Source organism: Chaetura pelagica, unplaced genomic scaffold, assembly GCF_000747805.2.
Source record: "Chaetura pelagica isolate M959 unplaced genomic scaffold, ChaPel_1.0 scaffold139, whole genome shotgun sequence".
Taxonomy (NCBI): Eukaryota; Metazoa; Chordata; class Aves; order Apodiformes; family Apodidae; genus Chaetura; species Chaetura pelagica.
The window spans coordinates 6,912,936-6,933,629 of NW_009970717.1; the positions used below are offsets into that span (position 1 = coordinate 6,912,936).

General features: G+C 35.5%; 1 protein-coding gene across 1 annotated transcript in view; it reads left to right on the top strand.

The window, feature by feature from the left end:
• CDH13 (cadherin 13) overlaps window positions 1-20,694 on the top strand; it is a 417,908-nt gene that overhangs the window by 189,673 nt on the left and 207,541 nt on the right. Inside the window, exon 5 of the mRNA XM_010006203.1 lies at window positions 14,080-14,232. Coding sequence (XP_010004505.1) covers window positions 14,080-14,232 — 153 coding nt within the window. The remainder of the gene's footprint in view (window positions 1-14,079; window positions 14,233-20,694) is intronic.

The window sequence follows — 20,694 nt, forward strand, 5'->3', positions numbered from 1 at the left end:
AGTGTATGGTGACAGCACCCTCTCCCCCCCCCCCCCCCCCCCCCTTTTTAAAAAGGACCGTAGGAAGCCTTGAAATGCTTTAGGAACCACAGCCTGCTGAATCCCACTCCCACACTAAGTGTATCAGCCAAAGTCAAGCTGTAACAGTCACTGGAATAGAGAAACTTTTGGATGATCATGAAGCAAATAGTCCATATGGCTCTTTTGAAGGCAAGTCATATCTCAAAGATATGAAGATCTATGGAGGGGCCAAAAGTGTAGATATATCTGATCAATAAACCATATTTGGATTTCTCTGCTAAGAGGGAATGCCTTCTTTTCGTTGAAAAAAGTTTTAAACATCACTGTAGAAACAGATTTTCTTAGGGGAGGTTTTCCAGATATTTTCAAGGATCTATACAGTGATTTGTGATGTCTAATGCACTAAAATATGCCTGAAAAAGGAGACAGTGAGGTGACAGAATTTGGAGATCATCCAAAATTATTCAAGAGAATGACAAGTAATGAAAATATTATATTATTGCAGCAGGATGTAACAGTACTGAAAGACTGAGTTTGATAAGTAGAGGATATACTTCCTGTTACGTCTGATGGTTTGACCTCTGATGTTGGCACGGGATGACATTGGTCATCACTACAGCCCACCCTTGTGTAATTTGCTGTGCATGGTTCCTCTTTGAATTACATATTATTTGTACTGCTCTTTGCAAAGATAAAACTACTGCAAAAAGATATATTTTCTTTTTCTTCCTTTGCAGTTCTGTATTCCCACAAACCATCTCATGTTTAAGCTTTTATTCTTTTAAATACAATTTATATCAAGCAAGCCTATATGGAAAGCAAAGAGAAAGGTTGAGGAATGCCTGACTCATCACTTGTATTCAAATATTGCTATATTATTTATAGATTAATTCTGCATTTCAAAAGCATGTAGGCAATGTTAGAAACAAATAGCTATTTTTAAATCAGTGAGATTTCAGTTACCAAGGCCCACATTTGCAGGGCAATTTAGGTGCCTCATTTCCTTCAGAATGACAGTGTGTAATCCACAGTTAGAAAGAAGAGTTAAACAGTTATTTCTTCTGACATTTATGAGCACTTGGGCACCTCCAGCTCTCCTCCAATGTAAAAGAAAATATGATGTCTGATTATTGAAATAGGTAGAAAAATACAGTGGTCAATAGGAGCCACTACTTCTTGCACTGAACACAACTCCCTGAGTAGGTCCCCAAATGCTTCCAAGGAAGTTCTGGATAATCCTGAATATTATGTAGTTCCTAGACCTGCTCAGAAAGAAGCCCCTTTTCTTAAGTGTGACTTCTTTGGAGAAAAGTGCTGTCTTTGTTTTTTAAAGGTATTTTGTAATTTATTTCCTTCCTCCTATTCACACCTATGATGCTGGTCTGTCATATTCAGTGTTTTCAGGTAAAGTTGCCCTGATGTGTTAGCCATACAGAAGTTGTCCCTGGAGGAGAGGCTTCTTTGAAACTGGGCTTTTTAGCTGGGTGGTGTACAGCTCCAGTTCCACTTCTCCCTCTAAAAGGCACTGGAGAGGAACTAAATTTAGCAACTAGATTTTCTAATATTTATTTACTAAATATGTTTTCTTTTACTTAAGGAAGTGAGAGGCAAGGAGGTGTCATGTGTTAGGAGTGAGAAGAATGTAATATCTAGATTTCAATACAATATAGTTCTGTGATAGGTAACAGAGTTTAAGTATACATGAGAAGTTGGACATCCACTAAATACCATTGTACTCTAGCAATGGTTTTGTTAGTTTGTGATAGACATGTGCTGTAAGATGCTTATGGTTCCTTAGCTTTGGAGTGAATTTTCAAAAGAATAAAAAGACAATAGTACAATTGAATGGCACATCCCTCTTCACACCTCTGGTTGTAATGGGAATATATCTCTAGTCTCAACTGTGTAAATTGAAGGTTTATTTGTGAACATAATGTCATGCTTCAATTGCTGTACTGCTCTGTGAATTTAGTTTAAGGCTGATTTATAGTGTTGTCAGTTGAAAATTTCTAAGATATGCCAAAGTGATAGATCAAGAGAAGCAGCCCGAAGTGATGAGATATCTGTTCTCTTGCCTATTGATTTCTTCGGTTGAAATTGAAATTAATGATTTGTAATTGAAGAGTCTTCACTGTTTTGTTTTTTTCTTGATAGCTGAAATCATGTGCCTGCAGCCTTAATTTTCAGTAAAAATTAAATAGTCTGGTACTAGGGCATTCAGATTGTTTTATTAATTTAAATCTTTGTTTTACCTCATGAATTATCCCTACACTGTCAGACATACATTTCCCTTAAATTAAAAGAGAAGAAAATATTTTAAGTATATAGCTGAATTCTTTGTGAAGATTGGTGGACTTTTCTGTTTTCATCATTATATGACTCAACATATTATTCAGAAGATCTCCAAATATTTCAATTCTATTTTCCTATGAGACTCACTAGTACTCTAAATGAGCCCTGTGCTTTTTGTCTGAAAGTACAATATGAATGTTATTATAATATCAATATCTAAGGTTAAAACAGGTGCACTATAAAAAGTGATATGTTTTGTGTTATTTTTCATTAGATGTTTTAGTTGTTCTCTCACTGAAACTAAGTAGAGGGAGAGAGCAATTTGGTTACACAAGAAATCATGGTTAGCTCTTTCAGTAGTTTAATCATGTAACTAGAGTAAAATTAGGAACGTATATAATATACAAAATAAAGACTGTGCTATATGTTAACACTGAGTTGAAGAGATGTCTGTGAAAACTAGGTATTTTGGATTTACACCTATGTAACTTAAATATGGCCATGAATGACAGCAGGTTATCACTTAATAGTGTTAATTAGGATCAGTAAGAAGTGGTTAGTATGAAGTGTGAATAGCCATGACATTAAATTGTTTTTCCTCCTCTGTATTAGCAGTGAGCCAGTGCATGTTATATGTTATAGCTGTAAAGCCAAGGTTCAGTAGTAGCTGGGTTTTGAACAAGTTGTAAGATCAAGGCACAGAACAGTTGTGGTTACTCACAGTAATTGCACAATGTAGCTGAATCCTCTCCCTGCACTATGCAGCTGGCACAGGTACTGCCTACATATTTTATTTTGCCAGTTTAAAATGGTACCAGACACCTATGTTTCTATTTTATTTCTAAATTCCACCATTATAGCACTTTTTTTTTCTTTCTTTCTTTTTTTTTTTTTTTTTTTTTCCTCTGGTTTATTCAGTGTGAAGATGAAACTTCTTGAATGTCTTAATTGTTTTTTCTTCTATCTCGGCTAAAGTGATAAACTGATTATTTATTTTTTTCTCCCACACTAATAGCTAGATTTATGTTCTGCAAAATACAGAATGCATAGCTACTATCCACCAAAGTTATGTAAGCAACAATTTAATGATTTAACAGCTTAAACTTAAATCTTACCATTAGCTTTAGATTGTATTTTTGACATTGAACAATGTTCTGGTAGGCAATTGTGTGTAACTGGAAATCATCTAATTTTTTAGAGTTAAAAAAGATAATGCTGCTCCAGGTAGGGGAATTGTATTTAGTCACAAGTGGATTAGAAAGCACAGAAATGTTCTGCTTGTTTCTTTCTTTTGGAAAAAGGGATGTTTTAATTGTATAATAACTGTAAATAAGATTTATGTATTGATAATTAATGAATTCACAGGCTGATACTAACTAGCAAGTTTATAAAATGTACAGTTGACTTTAAAAAGAAAAGAATATGTCTATTTCTACAGCCTACGATTTTTTCTTGGCTTTGGGCAAATTGTGGGCAAAACCAAACTGTTTCTTATTGGACTTTGTATGTATTTACCCTCCAGTTTATTCCTCTAAAAAATAAATTTCATTCAACTTCAGGAACAGGTTTTCTCTTCTTTGTATTATATGGGGTCTTGAATACTAAAATTTTTATTATTAGTAGCTGGTGATGGGATCCTGAAAATATAACTGTTACATTAATGGATTATGATACAGAATACAGTTTTTTTCCTCCGGTCTTGTATGCTATGAAATGTTGTTATGAAAAGACATAAGCTGGGTATTGATGGACTGGGTTTCACAGGATATTGAAAAAGCTTAGTTGTATATGGGATAAAAACAGAGATAAGTGACCCAAGAGAAATGTTTTTGAAGCAGAATCTTTCTTATATTTTTTTTTTTTTTTCTTTTGGTGATGCAGATGATAACAGTAATGCCTGTTAGGTAGCTGCTTAGAAAGTTATTTGCTACAAAGAGTATAGATAATATATGACTGAGTTTAATCTAGAGCTTCCTGTAGAAGTCATCCTAAACTTTTGGAATGTTTAATATCCAGAGCATTTACAGTTTAAGCCCATCTCTAATAACTGTTGGTTTAAACATCCAAAGTTACCATGTGTAGTCTTTAAGGAAAGGAAGCTACTACTCAAGCTTTTGCTGAATGGTAAGATTGTAGATTTGTTGTTGTTGTTGTTGAAGTGGGCAAAGCTAAATGTCTGAAAGCAAATTAATGTTTGCTGGCACATACATCAAACTGCATCTTAATATATAGGTGCCATTTTTTTGTACACATGGGCATATGTTTAATCATACTTTAATCATACCAAATGTCTCTGTCAATAGGAGAAAAGATTAACAAACACCCTCACTTGGAATGAAGACAATGTCTGGCTTGCTGAGTCAGAAAATGTACATGTTATGCATAATTAAATTTTATGGCTCAGTATCTAGTTTTTTGAGGAAGGAAATGGTAACATTTGAATGAGTTATCACTCTAACCAAGAGTGACTATTTTCTATGTAAATTAAGTTTGAGTAATTGGTGTTGCAAAATTGAATTAAATAGCTTTGCAAGTCCAGATTTAGGTATATAGAGTCAACTTCATGCAAGTAAAACATGAATAATATTTTATTGTCTATGATTTTGTTGGAGAGAACTTTTATAAAAGCTACAAACTGGTGAAGAACTTTTTACAGTGTATACATGGAGACTTAAACAGTCATAAATTTTACAGTGTAAACTTGGAGTTGAGGATGGTCACAGTGTGTCCTGTATTGTCCAACTGAAAGTCTTTGCTGAAACTAACTGTACAATGTACTGCAGCAATGTGAAGTAGATAAAGGAAGAGACAGAGGTGGGAAAAGAACCTTGAACTGTGTTAATGGGATTTTGTTTGAATTTTGATATTACTTTTATAGGTTTAATCTCTTGTTATGTCTGATTGTTAAAATGTTTATCTTCTAACCATTGAAAAAATGACTTCAGAGATGTTACTTGGCTAATGGATTTGTGTCCAGGGATAGCTCCAAATTCTCAACAAGGCAGTATAAATTTCAGCACTGCAGAATTTGAATGAGAATTGGACTCACCTATACGAAAGTGTGCAGGCTTATAAATAATGCTTTCTTTTCACCATTATTTCAGAATTATAATTTTTTAAACATTTTTTTTCCCCATTTTTTTTTTTTTTTTCAATTCTACTATCTTTTGTTTCAATATGTAAAGATTTGGGAAAGTTATTTAGTGAGACTTGTGGTGGTAGGACAGGTTGTTTGGAACAGTCAGTTTTTCTGTGTATCTGATTCCCAGGCTAGACTTTTGTTTCTGGCTTCCTTTTAGTCAGCTTTTCACAATGTATAGCTGTTTTGTTGGGGTTTTCGTTGATATTGGGTTTTCTTAAAAGTTATTACAGATCCATATACTTCCTCTTTTTTTTTATGTTTAAGAGTTTCTCTTAGTCTTTGTTAACTGAAAATGTAAGTGTATTGCTTTGTAGCACAATGAATGAACATAAAAATTAGATAATTCTAATTCTGACTTCTTGGTAAGAGTGATAATATACCTGGAAGACAATAACTGTGTCTCTGTATTATTGAAGCTTAATCGTTCTATTAGTCCACAGACCTTCCAGTTTTTAGAAGTTTAAATCCAAGTTTCAGGTGCTGCATTTTGACAATGACTATTTTGGAAATCATGTGTTCTTTTAGGCTGATTTCATCTTGATTGATTCCATCCTTCCCCAGTAAAATACCATGAAGTAATATATATTGCAATTATATAGTCATCTGAAAGCTTCTGAAGAGACTAACATAACTGTCCCTCAACTCTACCAAGATGGTTGGAATCTGTACTTTGTTACATTACAGTTTTCATTCTAGGAAGAGTCAAGCATTCAGTAAGGTTAAAACTTGACCTTTTTAAAGTGGTAAAGCGAATCTGAGTTAGTGGCAACTTTTTGACTGAAAGATGGCAGGAATATATATAAAAAAAAAAAAGCAGCAAAGCATTGTGGGAAAAAGAATGTAAATTTAACTGCACAAAATAGGGAGCCAAAAATCTGAGAATCAAGTATTTTTGCATCCATTTATGTACTGATACTGTGGTCTAGAGAGGATGGCAGCCCAGGTTTATGGTATTGCTTGTGGCCTTGGAACTGGATGGCTGCCTTTCCGTGGAGACAAAGGAGCCAGATCTGGGGTAGGGCTGGAGAGCATTTGCCATGAGTTGCTGCACATTGCTTGAGGTGTACTGACAATGTCTGCCTCCTTCTGGCTTCCCACAGGTTAAAGACACTCTGACTTAGCTTAAATCTTGTATTTGTTCTTAAGTCAGGCAGAATATTATACTAAGTGCAGTATGCTTGGTGCCTAATTGCACACCTTTTAAGCTGTCAGAGTAGATGGGCTAGGATAGAGTTGAACAGTGGTTTTATGTTACAAATGAGGACAAACCTTTCCTCCTCCACCCTCGAATTAATTCTAATTCACTCCATTCAAGATATGTATTCACATGTATCTGAATTTCCCACAAATTACATTTTATCTGTTTTTTTGTTTGTTGTTTGTTTTTTTTTTTTCAGTGATCAATTAGAAATAAATCACCAGTAGATTAATAATACTTTATACCTTTTTTTCTAAGGCTATTGCAGTTACATGCATGTAAGTAAAACAGTTGATCTGGTGAGGTGGATCCATTGTTAAAAACTGAAATGAGTTTAGGTAAGAAAAATTAAAATCCTTTATTTACAGAATGAGGCATCATAGAGCATTGTTACTAATAGAAGTATAAAGTGCTTCAACAGATTAAAATGTTTAAAGTTTTAAATATCCAAGATAGCCATCAAACATAACTGTCATCTGTCTCTGACAGAAGCACCAAAGTCTGCTGAGATGCAGACCTGTGACCTCTAGATAAGTTGCTACACACAGAAAAATATTTATCTTCCTACTATGACCTTCCATGCACAAGACATGAGCCATGGATTTGTTTCCTAGGGAACTAGTGACTGAGGAAAATCTATAATTAGATCTGTGGGTTGTTTGCTACAAATGGGAATTGGATGCTAAGCAGGTTGTTAAAGTATCCAGAAGTATTACATTGTCTTAATGTAAAGGAACCAAATTTTTAAAAATGCCTTTCATCTTGATATTTCTTTCTTAATATTTTCACTTAAAATTTTGAAAAGCTGTCAATAGAATACTTATTGCTCTAGGTTCCTTGTAAGTGCAAAATATTTTCAAAAGTCAAGACTCAGCATGTTGCTAGTTAAAACAAAAATAAAATTAGACACAATCTTCCAATAAATTTCTTCAAATTAGAGAGTCCTAATTTTCCAGAGTGTTTTTTAGGTAAATCATTCTTACCAGCTCAGTTTTTCTCACTTTACCATTTGCTTCCTCAAATTGGCTGCTGCAACTTCAATGTCTTATTCTGCAATTCCAATTACTCTACCCAGCTGGAAGTTCCCACTTAATCCAGATCTTGATTTCTTTCTTTGCTGCATGCGTGGATCTAAAGATAACTTTTGTAGCTAAGTCTCATGGGCAGTAATTGTAGCTGCAGGGAGAGGAAGCCACTAGTTTTTTTATATTCCCCAGACAACCCAGGGCAGACTTCTCTAGACCTTATCAGTAAATCATTTTATCCTGGGCACAGTGCAGCTGAGATGCTGCTGTCTTGCTTCCAGTCTGTTACTAGATCAGAGAGCCTTATGCTTTCTTGGATGCTGCAAAGCCTTCAGTATTAAACTAAGACTTTGCTTTTATTTAGAATAGACAGTACTGTGAAGTACCTGGAAAAATGTACAGTAAATGGGCTCTGTTCTATGCTTTTCACCCACTTCTTACAGATGCAGCTACAGGTGTGGTAATGTAATAGTCTGTGTATTCTGGCCTGTGTCCTGAGTTGCTGCAATTAGAAACTATTAAATGTTGTGATGTTGTCTCTGCATTTCTGACTTGTCAGATCAGTGATAAATTTGCAATAAAGCACCTCTATAAATCCAAATGTATTTATTTTTTCTTCTTTTAAGAGGCATCTTTTGAGTTCCTCATTTAATGCTGTCAGTCATTTTCCTAACAACTAACCATAGCTTTTGAGCTACACCATCTGGCTGTCACTCAAAAGACAATGTCCTCAAGTTCCTTCAACTAACAGAGTTTGTTGCAAGTTAGTTACTTAAGCAGCAATTATAATACAGTTGTTAAAGGCCAGATCAGCCAGTGAAATATCCAGGTCTTCTGTGACAAATAACACTTCTAGGTTATTTTCCTTTGAAGTTACAAAAAACTATGTTTATAAATTCAGTGCTGTCAGTGGAAGGAAATTGCTGTGTACTGCATCCCGAGTTTGTAGATACGTATCTGAAATTGACTGTTACTTAGGAAAAGGGGAAGCCAAAATTATTTGTAATGAATCTTCTTGCTCTTTGTAAATTAGGAGTAAAAGGAAGCTGACAGATTACCTGCTACAAAAGATAGTGCACATCTTGATGTGTTCATTACTTCGATCTCTGAGCAAATGCTCACTGTTAGCTATTTGTATTGCTGAAATCACTAGATTTGGTGCGATCGTAGATTAATGTGTGTTAAGGCACAAGATTCAAACACTCTCCAGTCATGTGTTTCGCCCAGTTGAAACTGAATCTTGGGGGTCTGACATAGAAAATAAATTTTTAAAGTTTAAAATAAGTGAACTGTGGCTTTCTTTACTGAGTTAAATCAAGTCTGTTGTCTACATCCATTTTCTTTCTCCATGAAATATACAGCTGTGCACTATCATTGTGACTGCAAGAGCAACAGGCAAAATGTTACCAATTGATGACACAGAAGCAATGTCTGCTTTACTAAATGTAGCTTTTCCCAGCTTTGGTTCCCCCCGAAACCAAACACCTCACCTTGGCTTTGTGTTCTTTTTACCTTGGCTGTCATAGGAGGTCAAGTCTGTGTTGTACATTCCTGTTGCTAGTCACATCTCCTTCTTCATCTTGTGCTTGTGGCTCTGGATTGCTGTTCCAGCACAAACACAAATACAACAATGTGGGTGAGTGGTTGACTGGCTGGTTGGAGTTCTGCAGTGAAAGCACATGATCCAGCAGTTTGGTACAACTTTGAAAATCTTGCCTTATTTGGAGACTGGAAATTGAAAACTGATGGGGAAATGTTTTGAAATGTAGGACTATTGTATTACCTACATTAGTTCATTGCAGAAACATTTTTAATTGCTGAAGTTTTTTTTGTCATGAATTTTGCAAATATTGTTCATCCTTGTCTATTTTAAGTTAATTCATGTTTTGAGAGCAGAATTTGGTTCCCATGGTTAACTAGTTATTGTAGCAATTTAATAAATTCTTAAACTCAGCAAGTTATGTAAACTGGTTTCCAATCATAGTTTTTTGATATTCAGTTGATAGTAATGAAGCAGTTTCTGTTGGTTAGTGCTTTTGAAAAAATATAGGAATATTTTGCATTTGTTTTGGTTGAAAGATTATTTGAGTCAGTACAGAGCAGATGGAGCCTCTGACTCTAAAGAGTGATTTTCAGTATGGTAGGACAGGAAGTGCCTGTTTCAATATTTATATGATAGCTAAACAATGTGCCTAAACCATTGTTTTGCTCTTCTGGAACATGGTGATTAAAGGGAAAAAACAATTCACTTCTAAATATTCTAAATTTGCTTCCTGGGAGGGAGGAAACACCAGAAACAAACAACCCTCCAAAAAATAAAAAACACATGAGGGACAGTGTAACATTCTGAAACAAAAAGTACTTAGCTTTGAATCAAATATTCCTGTCTGAGGGTGGGATTTGTTTTCTAATTAAAAAGTGAAACTAATTCGGTGCATCTCTAATTCAGATGGTGTCAAGAAATTATGGAAGTGATTGAGGAAAACAATTCTTAAAGAATGAAATTGGTAAACTAGGATGGTACTGTGAAGGACAGATTAGCTGGGCTTGCAAAATTGTGATATCTTTCTCTGGGGGTAGTGGGGTAGTGTGCTTTTTTGTACTTCTCTTTCTTTTCTTCTGTTGAGACCACTCTGATATACTTTCGCGATAAACCCGTAACACCAAGGAGATCACATTGCTGGGATGAATTTAGCTGGAAGGGATACATAATGTCAGCTGAAAAATAGCACTTGGTAAGTACGTTTTGGCCATGGTTCAGCAAAAAGCAGATCCTGTCAGCTCAGTAATATTCTGGTTTTCTGTGTCTTTCAGTTGAGTAGAATTGTCTCTCTGCCTTTTTGGAATAAAAACCCTCAAAACATGACAACACAAACTGGTTTGTCTTGGGTGCTAGATATGTGGTCCTGGCAAGGCTTGCATGGATGCACTACAGTTTTCCATACATTTATTCTCTGATGTATCCTTGACATAGGAAAGTGTTTTCAGTGTGGGGAAGTGAGTAATGTTTAAGTTTTCATCCTAATACTGTCATGGAATCATAGAATGGTTTGAGTTGGAAGGGACCTTACTGGTCATCTGGTTGCAATTGCCCTGCATGGGGAGGGAGACCTCTCAGTAGATCAGGTTGTTTGTGTCTTGTGTGAGGAAATAACCTTCAAGAGCTGATATTATTGTGGGATGCTCAACTGACATCTATTCTGTCCATGCCTTCTGCCCTTGCAAGGCCAAGGTCTCTCTGAAATGTGAGATCAGAACAACGGAAAATGAAATAGGTAGAAACTGGGAGGCCAGTTCAAGTGTGTGTGCCTGCCCGTAGATATTCTCAGTGGGTGGCTGCTTGGAGTAATGCTTAGTTAGCTGTACCATTTCCTAAGAATGAGGAGTCTTTATATGCAACACATAGCCACTGTTGTATGATGCAGATATTTTAAATATTAGAACCTGCACTGAAGTTCCTAAAGCCATAAACAAATTATAGAAATAAGTGATTCTTTCTGGGCTTCAGATAGTAGTAACTGTGGGAAAGTAATTTATGTAGTTTAGAAACATAAAAATGACATCCCAAGGTAAACATACCAGTAGAAATTATCTGACCTTGTTTTTTTCTCAGCCAGTAAATTGGGAAAGCATTGTTGCCCAAATATATTGTAAGCTAGGAAATTTTCATGTGAACAGTGCTGTGTTTATGACAGTATTCAGAATACCAGTCTTGCCAGAGGAGATGTCAGACAATCCTCCTGTTCTTCCTTGCTCTTGTTGAAGCACCCAAAACATATGGCAAATTAAGCCTGATTTTTATTAAACTTTTCATTCTATTGAGCCTAGTGGGTACTGGGAAATGCACTTTCTTTGAACTATGCAGCCATTATATAAGCATCTTAATTAGGAGATGGTAATGTTCTTCCTTACATCCTGGGAGTATGTGGCTCCCTCTTGTGGCTAATTAACCATCTCAGAGAATCCTACTTCTGAAAATCACCTTTTGTGCTACCATTGCTCTTGAAGAGATGATGCGGTAACACACGGAGCATCTGTAACGTGGGCTTCTTATTTCTGTATCAAGCATAAGTCACTGTGCAATAGACAGATGCATAGATGGGTAAACAGAGAGAAGCGTCTGCACAAACTTGCACCATGAATGTGACTGTTTCCTGAAGCTTTAAAAAAGCACATCCAGGCATTTAGAAAAAAACTCTGCTGTCTGGTAACTTTGGTCCTAGATATTATATTCTGAAGAATGGCTTGCAGCTAAAGTGGGGATGAGATATGGGATGTGTTATAGCTCCAAGGAGTACAAATCTTTTAGGTATCACATTGGAATCTCTTGCCATCAAACTCAAGGTTAAGATCTTTGCCAGATTTGGAGTTGAGAGAAAATCTTCCCTCTAGTCAGTTCTGCAGCTACCCTTATTACTATTGTTATCATCATACTCCTGCCTTCCTATTTAGTGAGGAAAAAGATCTATGTGTCATTATCTGCATTTTTAAACTCTGCTGCACAGCCCATGATTTGTTTTACTTTTGTTCTGTGGCTTGTTACCATTGGTGCAATCTTAAATTTGTCACAAACAGGTAATGTCTGATGTCTGTGGTAGAAACAGCTGTTGTATAGAGATCTCTGAATTAAATTGTTGTGCTGGCCTGTGGCTGACTTCAGGACTTTGAAACCACTGTTCTTGTATTAGATGGGAAGGTGTGCTTGTCTTGTAATGAGTCTCAGAAATCAGGCAGATGATGAGCACTTCATCTTTTCCCTACAAAAGTAAGCAATGATCATGACATTGCAAAATTGTAAACATAACTTTATGTTAAAGCCACATAAATTTAATGTAAAAAAACCTCAAAACAACAAACAACAAAACAACCAGAAAATGAAAAGCAAGAAACTTTTCCATAGGAACCACTAAGTTTCAGTTTCATTACAGAACCTAAAGGTACAAAGTTATTTTGCCCTTTAGTCACCTGCAGTGTTGTCTGCCTCTGTTTTTCCATGGCTGTTAAAAATACAATAGAAGAAAACTTCATCCATTAGTGTGTGTTGTTTGGAAGGAGAAGTAGAAAAAGGGTAAAACAAGTTTTTACTTTGAAATTTCTCCCTTCCCCCAAGGGTTTGAGAATTGAAAGTTTATCTCTGAAGAGGCTGATTTCTTATTTCATAACTAGTGGCAATTTTTTTTTTTTGCAGTTAAAATAAAGGAATAATGATTATGGAGTTTAGTCAAAATCTCACTGCCCAGTAATCTGCAAACCAGCACTGCTGAACTCACAGCAATAGGGCAACAAGTATTTATTTTCCTCAGGGACATTATTAAACGCCCTGAGTATTTATTATCTCCTAATGGGAGCAGGTCCAGATTTCTAAGGCTACTTTTCCCCTTCCTCTTCCTGAGCTGTAATTCAGAGCAGCATATAAATATTTGACTTAATGCTTCTGTCCAAATATTTACAATAAAAATTTGCTAGAAAAACAAACAAACAAACAAAAAAACAACAAAACAACACACATAAAAAGGCAGAGGGAAAAGATGGTTTGGCAAACTTGTCAACCCTGAAGGGCAAGATTAATTTATAATCCTTCTAGATTCTGGGGCACAAATACAAAATTGCAAAGCATGTAGCTAATAACAAACATTGTGTAGCTCTGAAAGTTTACATATGCTACTGTTACTTATGTGAGACAACCTTGAAATTGGATTTTTAGGGATTTTTGTCTTATGTGGAAATAAGGTAGTGATAATAACAAGGAATTTCAGTACACACCTTTGTGTATAAATGCATATACACATTTCGAAAGTGGAGGAGTTCCAACTGTGTGACTAAAGAGAGTTCTGGGTAGCAAACCCAGATATTTTCATGAGAAGTTTTTTCGTTTGATTTAAAATCCTGGGAAGGAAGGAGAGTAGATGGGAAAAAACCCAACAACCTGAACCATTTTTGCAAGGAATTCACAATGGTTTTCTACTAATCAGAAAATAATGTGTGATAACTGTTATTGTAAGAGTTATGAAATAAGCATGCTTCGTGCCAATGGAGTGACTATTTAATTTTTTTTAAAGTTTCTAGTTGTTTTATGAATTTAACAGAAAAAAATAGTGTTAAATAAAATGTCAAATTCTAGACATACAGTGAATAGAGTAACAATGGAATAATAGAAACTTTAAGTAGTGAAATAGATAGTTAGATATGAGTATTGCAATGAACCATATTTTATAGTTAGATATGATATAGTTAGATATTTTATAGTTAGATATTGCCATGAACCATATTTTCAGTTCTGTATTATATGCAGGGCATATAGCTCAACATTAGGTAAATGATCGAAGCTACATATGTGATCTTAGAATGATTTTAAAAGTTTTTGTAAAATGACCTGTAACTTGTTGTTTTCTGCCATGCAGGTTATCAGCAGGGAAGGGACAGAGGGAGCAAAGTTTCGACTCTCTGGTAAGGGAGTAGATCAAGACCCAAAAGGAGTTTTTAGAATCAATGAGATCAGCGGGGAAGTTTCTGTGACCCGAACCCTTGACAGAGAAGCAATTGCCAATTATGAGGTGAGTGCTCATAGCAACAGGATCTCTATCTCTATGTTGATAATTTGAATGTGTATTTGCTTTTGAAAGGGCTACAGTTATTGCAGCTTCTGTCCTATAAAATTTCTAGAAGAACCGTTTGTCCTTTGGAAATGGTAAATGTGTTTATTCTTACATGCAATCAAAACACTACTCTGCTTTCTGCATGTAATTTCTGTCATTTATCTTTAGCATAAATTCTGTCTGAACAATGTGTATGTGTCTGATTTTTGAATTCCAAATTATGTTTGGACAAAAGGAGATCTTTTTGGGAAGTTGCCACTAAAGTACTTTTTTTATTGTCAAGCTGACAGTGGAATATACTATTCAACTCCATTTTAAGTAATGGGTATCTTTTAATACAGATAAACAAGATTCTGTTATATGAAAATGTTAGCAGATACATCTCTGTCAGGTGTGTGTCTCCTACAAAGATTTCACTGAAGATTCTTTTCCTTGTCAATAAATGCTCTGTTTCTCCCCATTGAAATTCTACCAAATTATCTCCAAAATCTGTAAAATAACTGTACCACAATATCCTGAAATGCCCAGTATAAATAGAAGGTCTATCAATTCATATTTTCTATCTAGCTCTTTAAAAGCTGTGTCTGGCCACTTGGATGTAGATGAGCAGCAGAATTCAAAATTCGAAAGGATTAGCATATTTGCATGTTGCCACCTGTGGCAGAGCATGGGGGGCTGAGCTCTGTATCCTCATGCAGCAAGGAGTTTGGGGTACTCTGGCCTGCATGGGGACAGGCTCTGGTGATAGTTGGGACTGCTGTCCCTGACCTCTTTGTTTTGTTTTCTGCTGTGTAGTAATACATACTTGTACTCTCAATGTGTTTGTCTCCTCCTCTGGAAGAGTTTGCCAGTTAAATGACTAGTCATACTTGCTCAAACAGTGCTGCTAAAATTTACCATATGTTGGTTTTCAACACTTAAATATTGATCTCTCTTCCGGGTTTACAGTGAAATGAATGTTAACCACTTGCATAGGATTTATGGTATTTCCTGATGTCCTTCTTAAGAGAAAAACATTGCAGTTTCTCTTTTTAACTCTGATCCTCATCCTCATTTACCAGCTGTTTCTTAGTTTATCGGTGGCTTTCCACCTTGATGTGTTCAGTATAAACCTTGAATATTTTTTTGCTGGAAAATCAGAGTAGTCTTTTCAACCTAATGCATCATACCACAAATGGCCCTCCTGTCTGATCTGGCAAAATATACATTGAAATTAAGACAAAACCGTTTCCCTAGGGGAGCCTTTTTGAAGCAATGAAAATTATATACAAATAATGCAGTGTAGTAGATTATCCAGAGCAGTGTGAATGTATATCCTAATAGGCTGTAGTGCTTTCTAACCTGTTATATAGCACTCTGCTCAGCATGCTTACTGGCATCCTGTTGTGCAAAATGTAGTTGAGAAGTTCTAGAGGAGAACCTTCAACTTGATTAGTCTTGTCTTTGAATCCAGCCCATTATTTTCCAATAAAGATGTATCATGGTGTCAGGAAGGCAGCAGGATTTTCTCCCTGATTTCCTTGATACACTGAATGATGAATTACCTCAAAGACCTTTAAATTTCCTCAAAAATGTATTTATTTTCTGTTTTTCTTTGAGTTCCCTCCTCCTAGTGTTGATGTCCTGAAAGAAAAAGTTCAAAGGGTAAGGAAGGGAAGAATATACCTCCATGAAAAAATACAAGTTCTGTGCAAGCCATCATACTATCAAATACATAATCAGTGGTAGGACAAGGATAAAAAGCGAATTATATTGGAATCATTCCAGCTACTGCTGTGCATGAGCACTGATTTTTATTGAAATTAGCCATTAGTAAATTCTTTTTTTTCCTAATACGTATGGAACTATGTTAAAGAAATCATGTTTGCCAGTGGAAAAAGGTAGATACTTCTGATGTGTTTGTCCCTCTAACTTGGCAGGGTGCCTTCTTAAAGGTCAGAGAATGTCACTCATTTTCAGTTTTAAGTGAAAGTTGTTTATGAAGAAGAGCAAGAGGGTATGAGGTTGTTATTCTGCCCAACAAAGACAGACTGTTTTAGAAAAGTGTGCAGTAATTCCCTTTTTCTTCTAAAGAGATCTGATAGGAATTCTCTGAATCGGAGAAAAACAGTGGATTTACATTGAATGGTTTTATTTTGGGACTTTCTTCAGCCGGTTGCTAGGAACTACTAAATGATGCTCTGAAGATGGGGCTTAAGCAGAATAGGGGCTTAATATTTAGTTGTTTCTGTATTGGTGAGATAAGCAGGTAGCCTAGAGCCCCTGTTTAGTGAGACCAAAAGGTGTTCCGTTGTACAAACATGCTCTCAGAAATAATGTTTTTGGTTTTCTCTCAAGATTGGAATGGGAAATTTCAGACAATGACAATTTTTTTTTTTAGTATTGAAAAGTGCAGATCTGTAAAAATAGATGAAGGAACTTGGTGGGGAGACTTAAGATGGATTTTCTAGTCCAAATCAGTGAGTTACACACCATCTGCAAATTGCCAATAATCTAAACAACTCTGTGTTGACTTCAGATCCATAGTCTTTTCTCATTTCAGCAGAACAGAAATATTAGTGACTATACAGTTGCATCTTTTAGAAAAACAAACAAACAAACAAAAACAACCCCCCCCCCAAAAAAAATCATTAAAATAATGTACTTCTAAAAAGGACTGTAATCATAGGGTATGAGTTGGAAGGGATCTTAAATATCATCTAATTCCAATGCCCCTGCATAGGCAGGGACACCTTCCACTAGGTAGAAAAATATCAAGCAATAACAGAACTCCAAAGGGTTCCAATGAAGTTGGAAGTCTAGTTGTGCTAAGTGTTGGTGAAAGACTAATGAATTAGGAAACAAAGGTTCAAATAGAGAGCCAGTGAAGACTGGCTGAAAACCAGTAGTTATTGGGGTAATCTGTTGATTAAAAACATTAATCTCATTTTCAAAACCTGACATTTACTTAGATAATATATTCCTAGGCAAGATGCTTTAATGAATGTAAAAGCAGGAATAGTTTCATGTATTGATCACCGCGACCAAGATGACAAAAACTGCTAAGGTCAAGAACTATGTTTTGTTCTTTACTCAAAGTTAGGTAGGCTTAGAAGAAATGGGAACAATATCCCATTAACTTTTTACAGCTGATGCATGAGACTTTTGCTTGGGATTCCTTGGGTACAGGATGAAACCTGATGTTGTATAAATTCATTTCCCATCACTTATCACTGCAAGTAAACCCTACATTAATAAAATCCAGTTCTGTAATCTCTTAAGCATCGGTGGCAAAGTGCCAACCAGTCCATGGGAGAGCTTTCAAGATTTTAAAGGATGTTACTATTCTTGATGGGTTTTTTCATAACTGCTTCCCATGTGTCAATGTGAGAGAGAAATAATCAGAAAGTGATCCTTTGCAAACATTAAATGAAGATGCTTGATAAAACTATTCAGCGAGAGCTCTGACCAAATTTACCAAGGCAATTTGAACTGTTAATGAAGAGTTAGTTTCAATTATTTTTTTAAGTAAAGAGCTTTATTTGTTTTAGAAAATACTTAACAAGCAGAGGTGTCAAATCAACTTTCAGCTTTTTTTTTTTTTTTTTTTAAATAATGACCACTCACATTTCTGCAAAAGGATACCTGGCAACTGGGAGTGACAGACTGAGATATTTAGAACACTTATGTTAAGTTACTGAAAAACAAGTTAAGAGTTTTCTCTGTAATTATTGTCTCTGTATGTTGGATAACATGTAGGCTGAGAACAGGCTAAAGAATTCAGACCAGTCAACAGCATCTAAATCTTTAGTGTGAATTGCTTCAGTTTAGGTTACATAAGACTGCTCTTTCTGTGACTGACCCAAACATTCAGGGTGATGCTGCAGTTCTAATGGACTCTATTTACTTTGTTTAATATGAAGAAAGAAATGAAAATGCTTCACAATGATGAGGAAAACTAGCTTGGTCAGGAGTGCTTTGTGAGAAAAAATTTAAGTACTTGAATGTATTTTTGCAGATACTCAAAGTATTACTGTAGCAAAAAACTATAAATTAAAAGGAAAAGCATATGTTTATATAAATGGGCTGTAAATTAAATGCATTGATGTATGGCTGAAAATCCTGGCAATGAAAAAAAGCCCTTTGTAGCTTGTGTAGCTTGTGTTCCATGTATATATAGAGAGAGTATGGGGAAAGGGTGAAGTAAATGAATCTGTCAACCAAGAAATATCCCATTTTCTATCTAAAAACTTAGAGTGATGGATTAGCGAAAAAATGGTTGCCTCCTGTTCTTCTGTGACAAACACATTCAGACATAGAAGGCATTTTTTTTTAGGATGCCATAAATTCCAGAAAATATATTGTTTGTTAAAAGAGAACTAATAATTTATTTATTTTTTCATTTGAGATTATTAAATGGCAAGATTAAGCATTAACAGATATTTCGTCGAACCTGGAAGCAGAAATGCAACAACAGAACAAACCAAACAGAAGCAGAATTCTAGATGCTTTGATGAGATCTGTATGGGCAGACTCCTGCTTCATGGGGAACTTTTTGGCATTGATTGCTTACCAAGGTCAAAACCCAGATAGTCACCATAACTGTGTACATAAATCAAGAATTTGAGCATATGCATTTTACAAAGAGTCACAGATTCAAATAATTGCTTGTATAGCTGGGATATAAATAGGATTTCCAGCTACTGGAAATATCTCTTTTACTCTCAAGGTTGGTTTATGGGATAAAAAGAAAACCTGACAGGAAATGAAGTTAAAATTCATGTTATTTTTATGTATATTCTCCCATTTTGTCTTGGGGGAACAAGATATCTATTTTATATAAACTCTTTAATTTACCATATCTTGTTCATTTTTACTGTAAATAGTCTATTCAATACATACTGTAGATCTTAGTGTTATGAGATATCAGCAGGGTTCTGTGATTCATTTCAGAAGCCACTAGCATCCTCATATCATTTATGTGGGAAGCATACCAAAGTCAACAGTTTTGTTTCAGGGCATATGCTTTGTTCTTAGACCTAAATGCTTGCAAAAAATTCCTGCTGTTCAACAGCACTGTCATGTCGTTTGTAGCAGGAACAGAGGGAAATTTCATTAAAGAGAAAAATCAGGAAAGGTTTGTTTATAACCTATAACTGTCAAGACAAGGTAGTGGGCTTGGGTTTCTGTGTTAAAAATAACCCAGACTCCAAACACTGGGCAAAATTAGTATTTTCTCATTGAAGAGCGGGAGGTGGAAAAGCACAGCAGTAAGAGATAAAGAAAAATTGAAAGTTACTGAGACAATAACAAACGCTGCAAAATTTGGTTTTATGGTTGTTTTGTTTTTTTGATTGTTTTCTGTTGCTATTATTTTCTAATAGAACACCATTCCTGGAAAGAATAATGGTGTATTCAGTGAAACAAGAGGAGACTAATAACATTTTTGTTATATTATGTTAGTAGTCTGTGAAACTACTTTTGCTATTACATATTGATTGCATTTTAAGGCATTTAAATGTCACTATGAGACTTCACTCCTTAGTATGATCAGTTTGGTATTTTTCCCTTGTCTATTTGTATTAAAGCAACTCTCAAAATACCTTGCTGAATGCTCACTGTTCTGGGTGCAGTGTAAATACCTAGGAAGACACTTTGCCTTTCCCCAGAACTTATGCTGCACCTGCACATACCTGTTCTTGTCCCCAGCCTTATGCAGTGAGGGACTGACAGCAAGGTCACAGAGCCTGCTGGTGTGTGGTGCCTCTCCAGCAAGAGCATGTTGGGTCTGAACACAGGGGAGGGAAAGACTAGGGGAGACTTTGTGTATCCCAGTTCTGTACAGGTTGTCACATTTTGTCTTCTGTGTCCACAGATGTGCCTGATTATGCTCATGTATGCAAAGGTGCAGATTAGAAGTTTGGAGTAAAGACGGAAACAGCTTTTTTTTTTTTTTGGTTGGTACAAGTCAAACACTTGGTTAGGAAATCTTTTTTTTTCTTAAGTCTTTTCCTGAATGCCTTTTGGGGGCATTTTTCCAGTTAACCATATATTAAGTAGAAACTGTTAAGCTTGTCTTTATGCCAAGGAGAGTGATGTTTCATCTCTTATTAGTTATATATTTCTAATGGTTTTGTTAAGGTTTGTTTTTCTGGAAAACGTGCACAAGTTCTGAGCTTCTTGATCCTTTGCTAAGAATGTAAAAGTGTTGCAGTGTGTTAATTTGAAGCAGAGCACCTCTCCTGTGGCTCAAGTCAAAACCTTGAAGGCATGGCCTTGTTATTTTGCAATACTACTTTAAGCTTTTACTAGTCCATTAGTAACAAGCTGAAAAAAATAGAGGTATTTGGAGTTTGGTCAATCAAATCTCTGTATCTCTTGTTCCTCCCAATAAAGAAAGTCTGTTTTATTTAGATATTTCATCAAAATTCAGAATCTCAA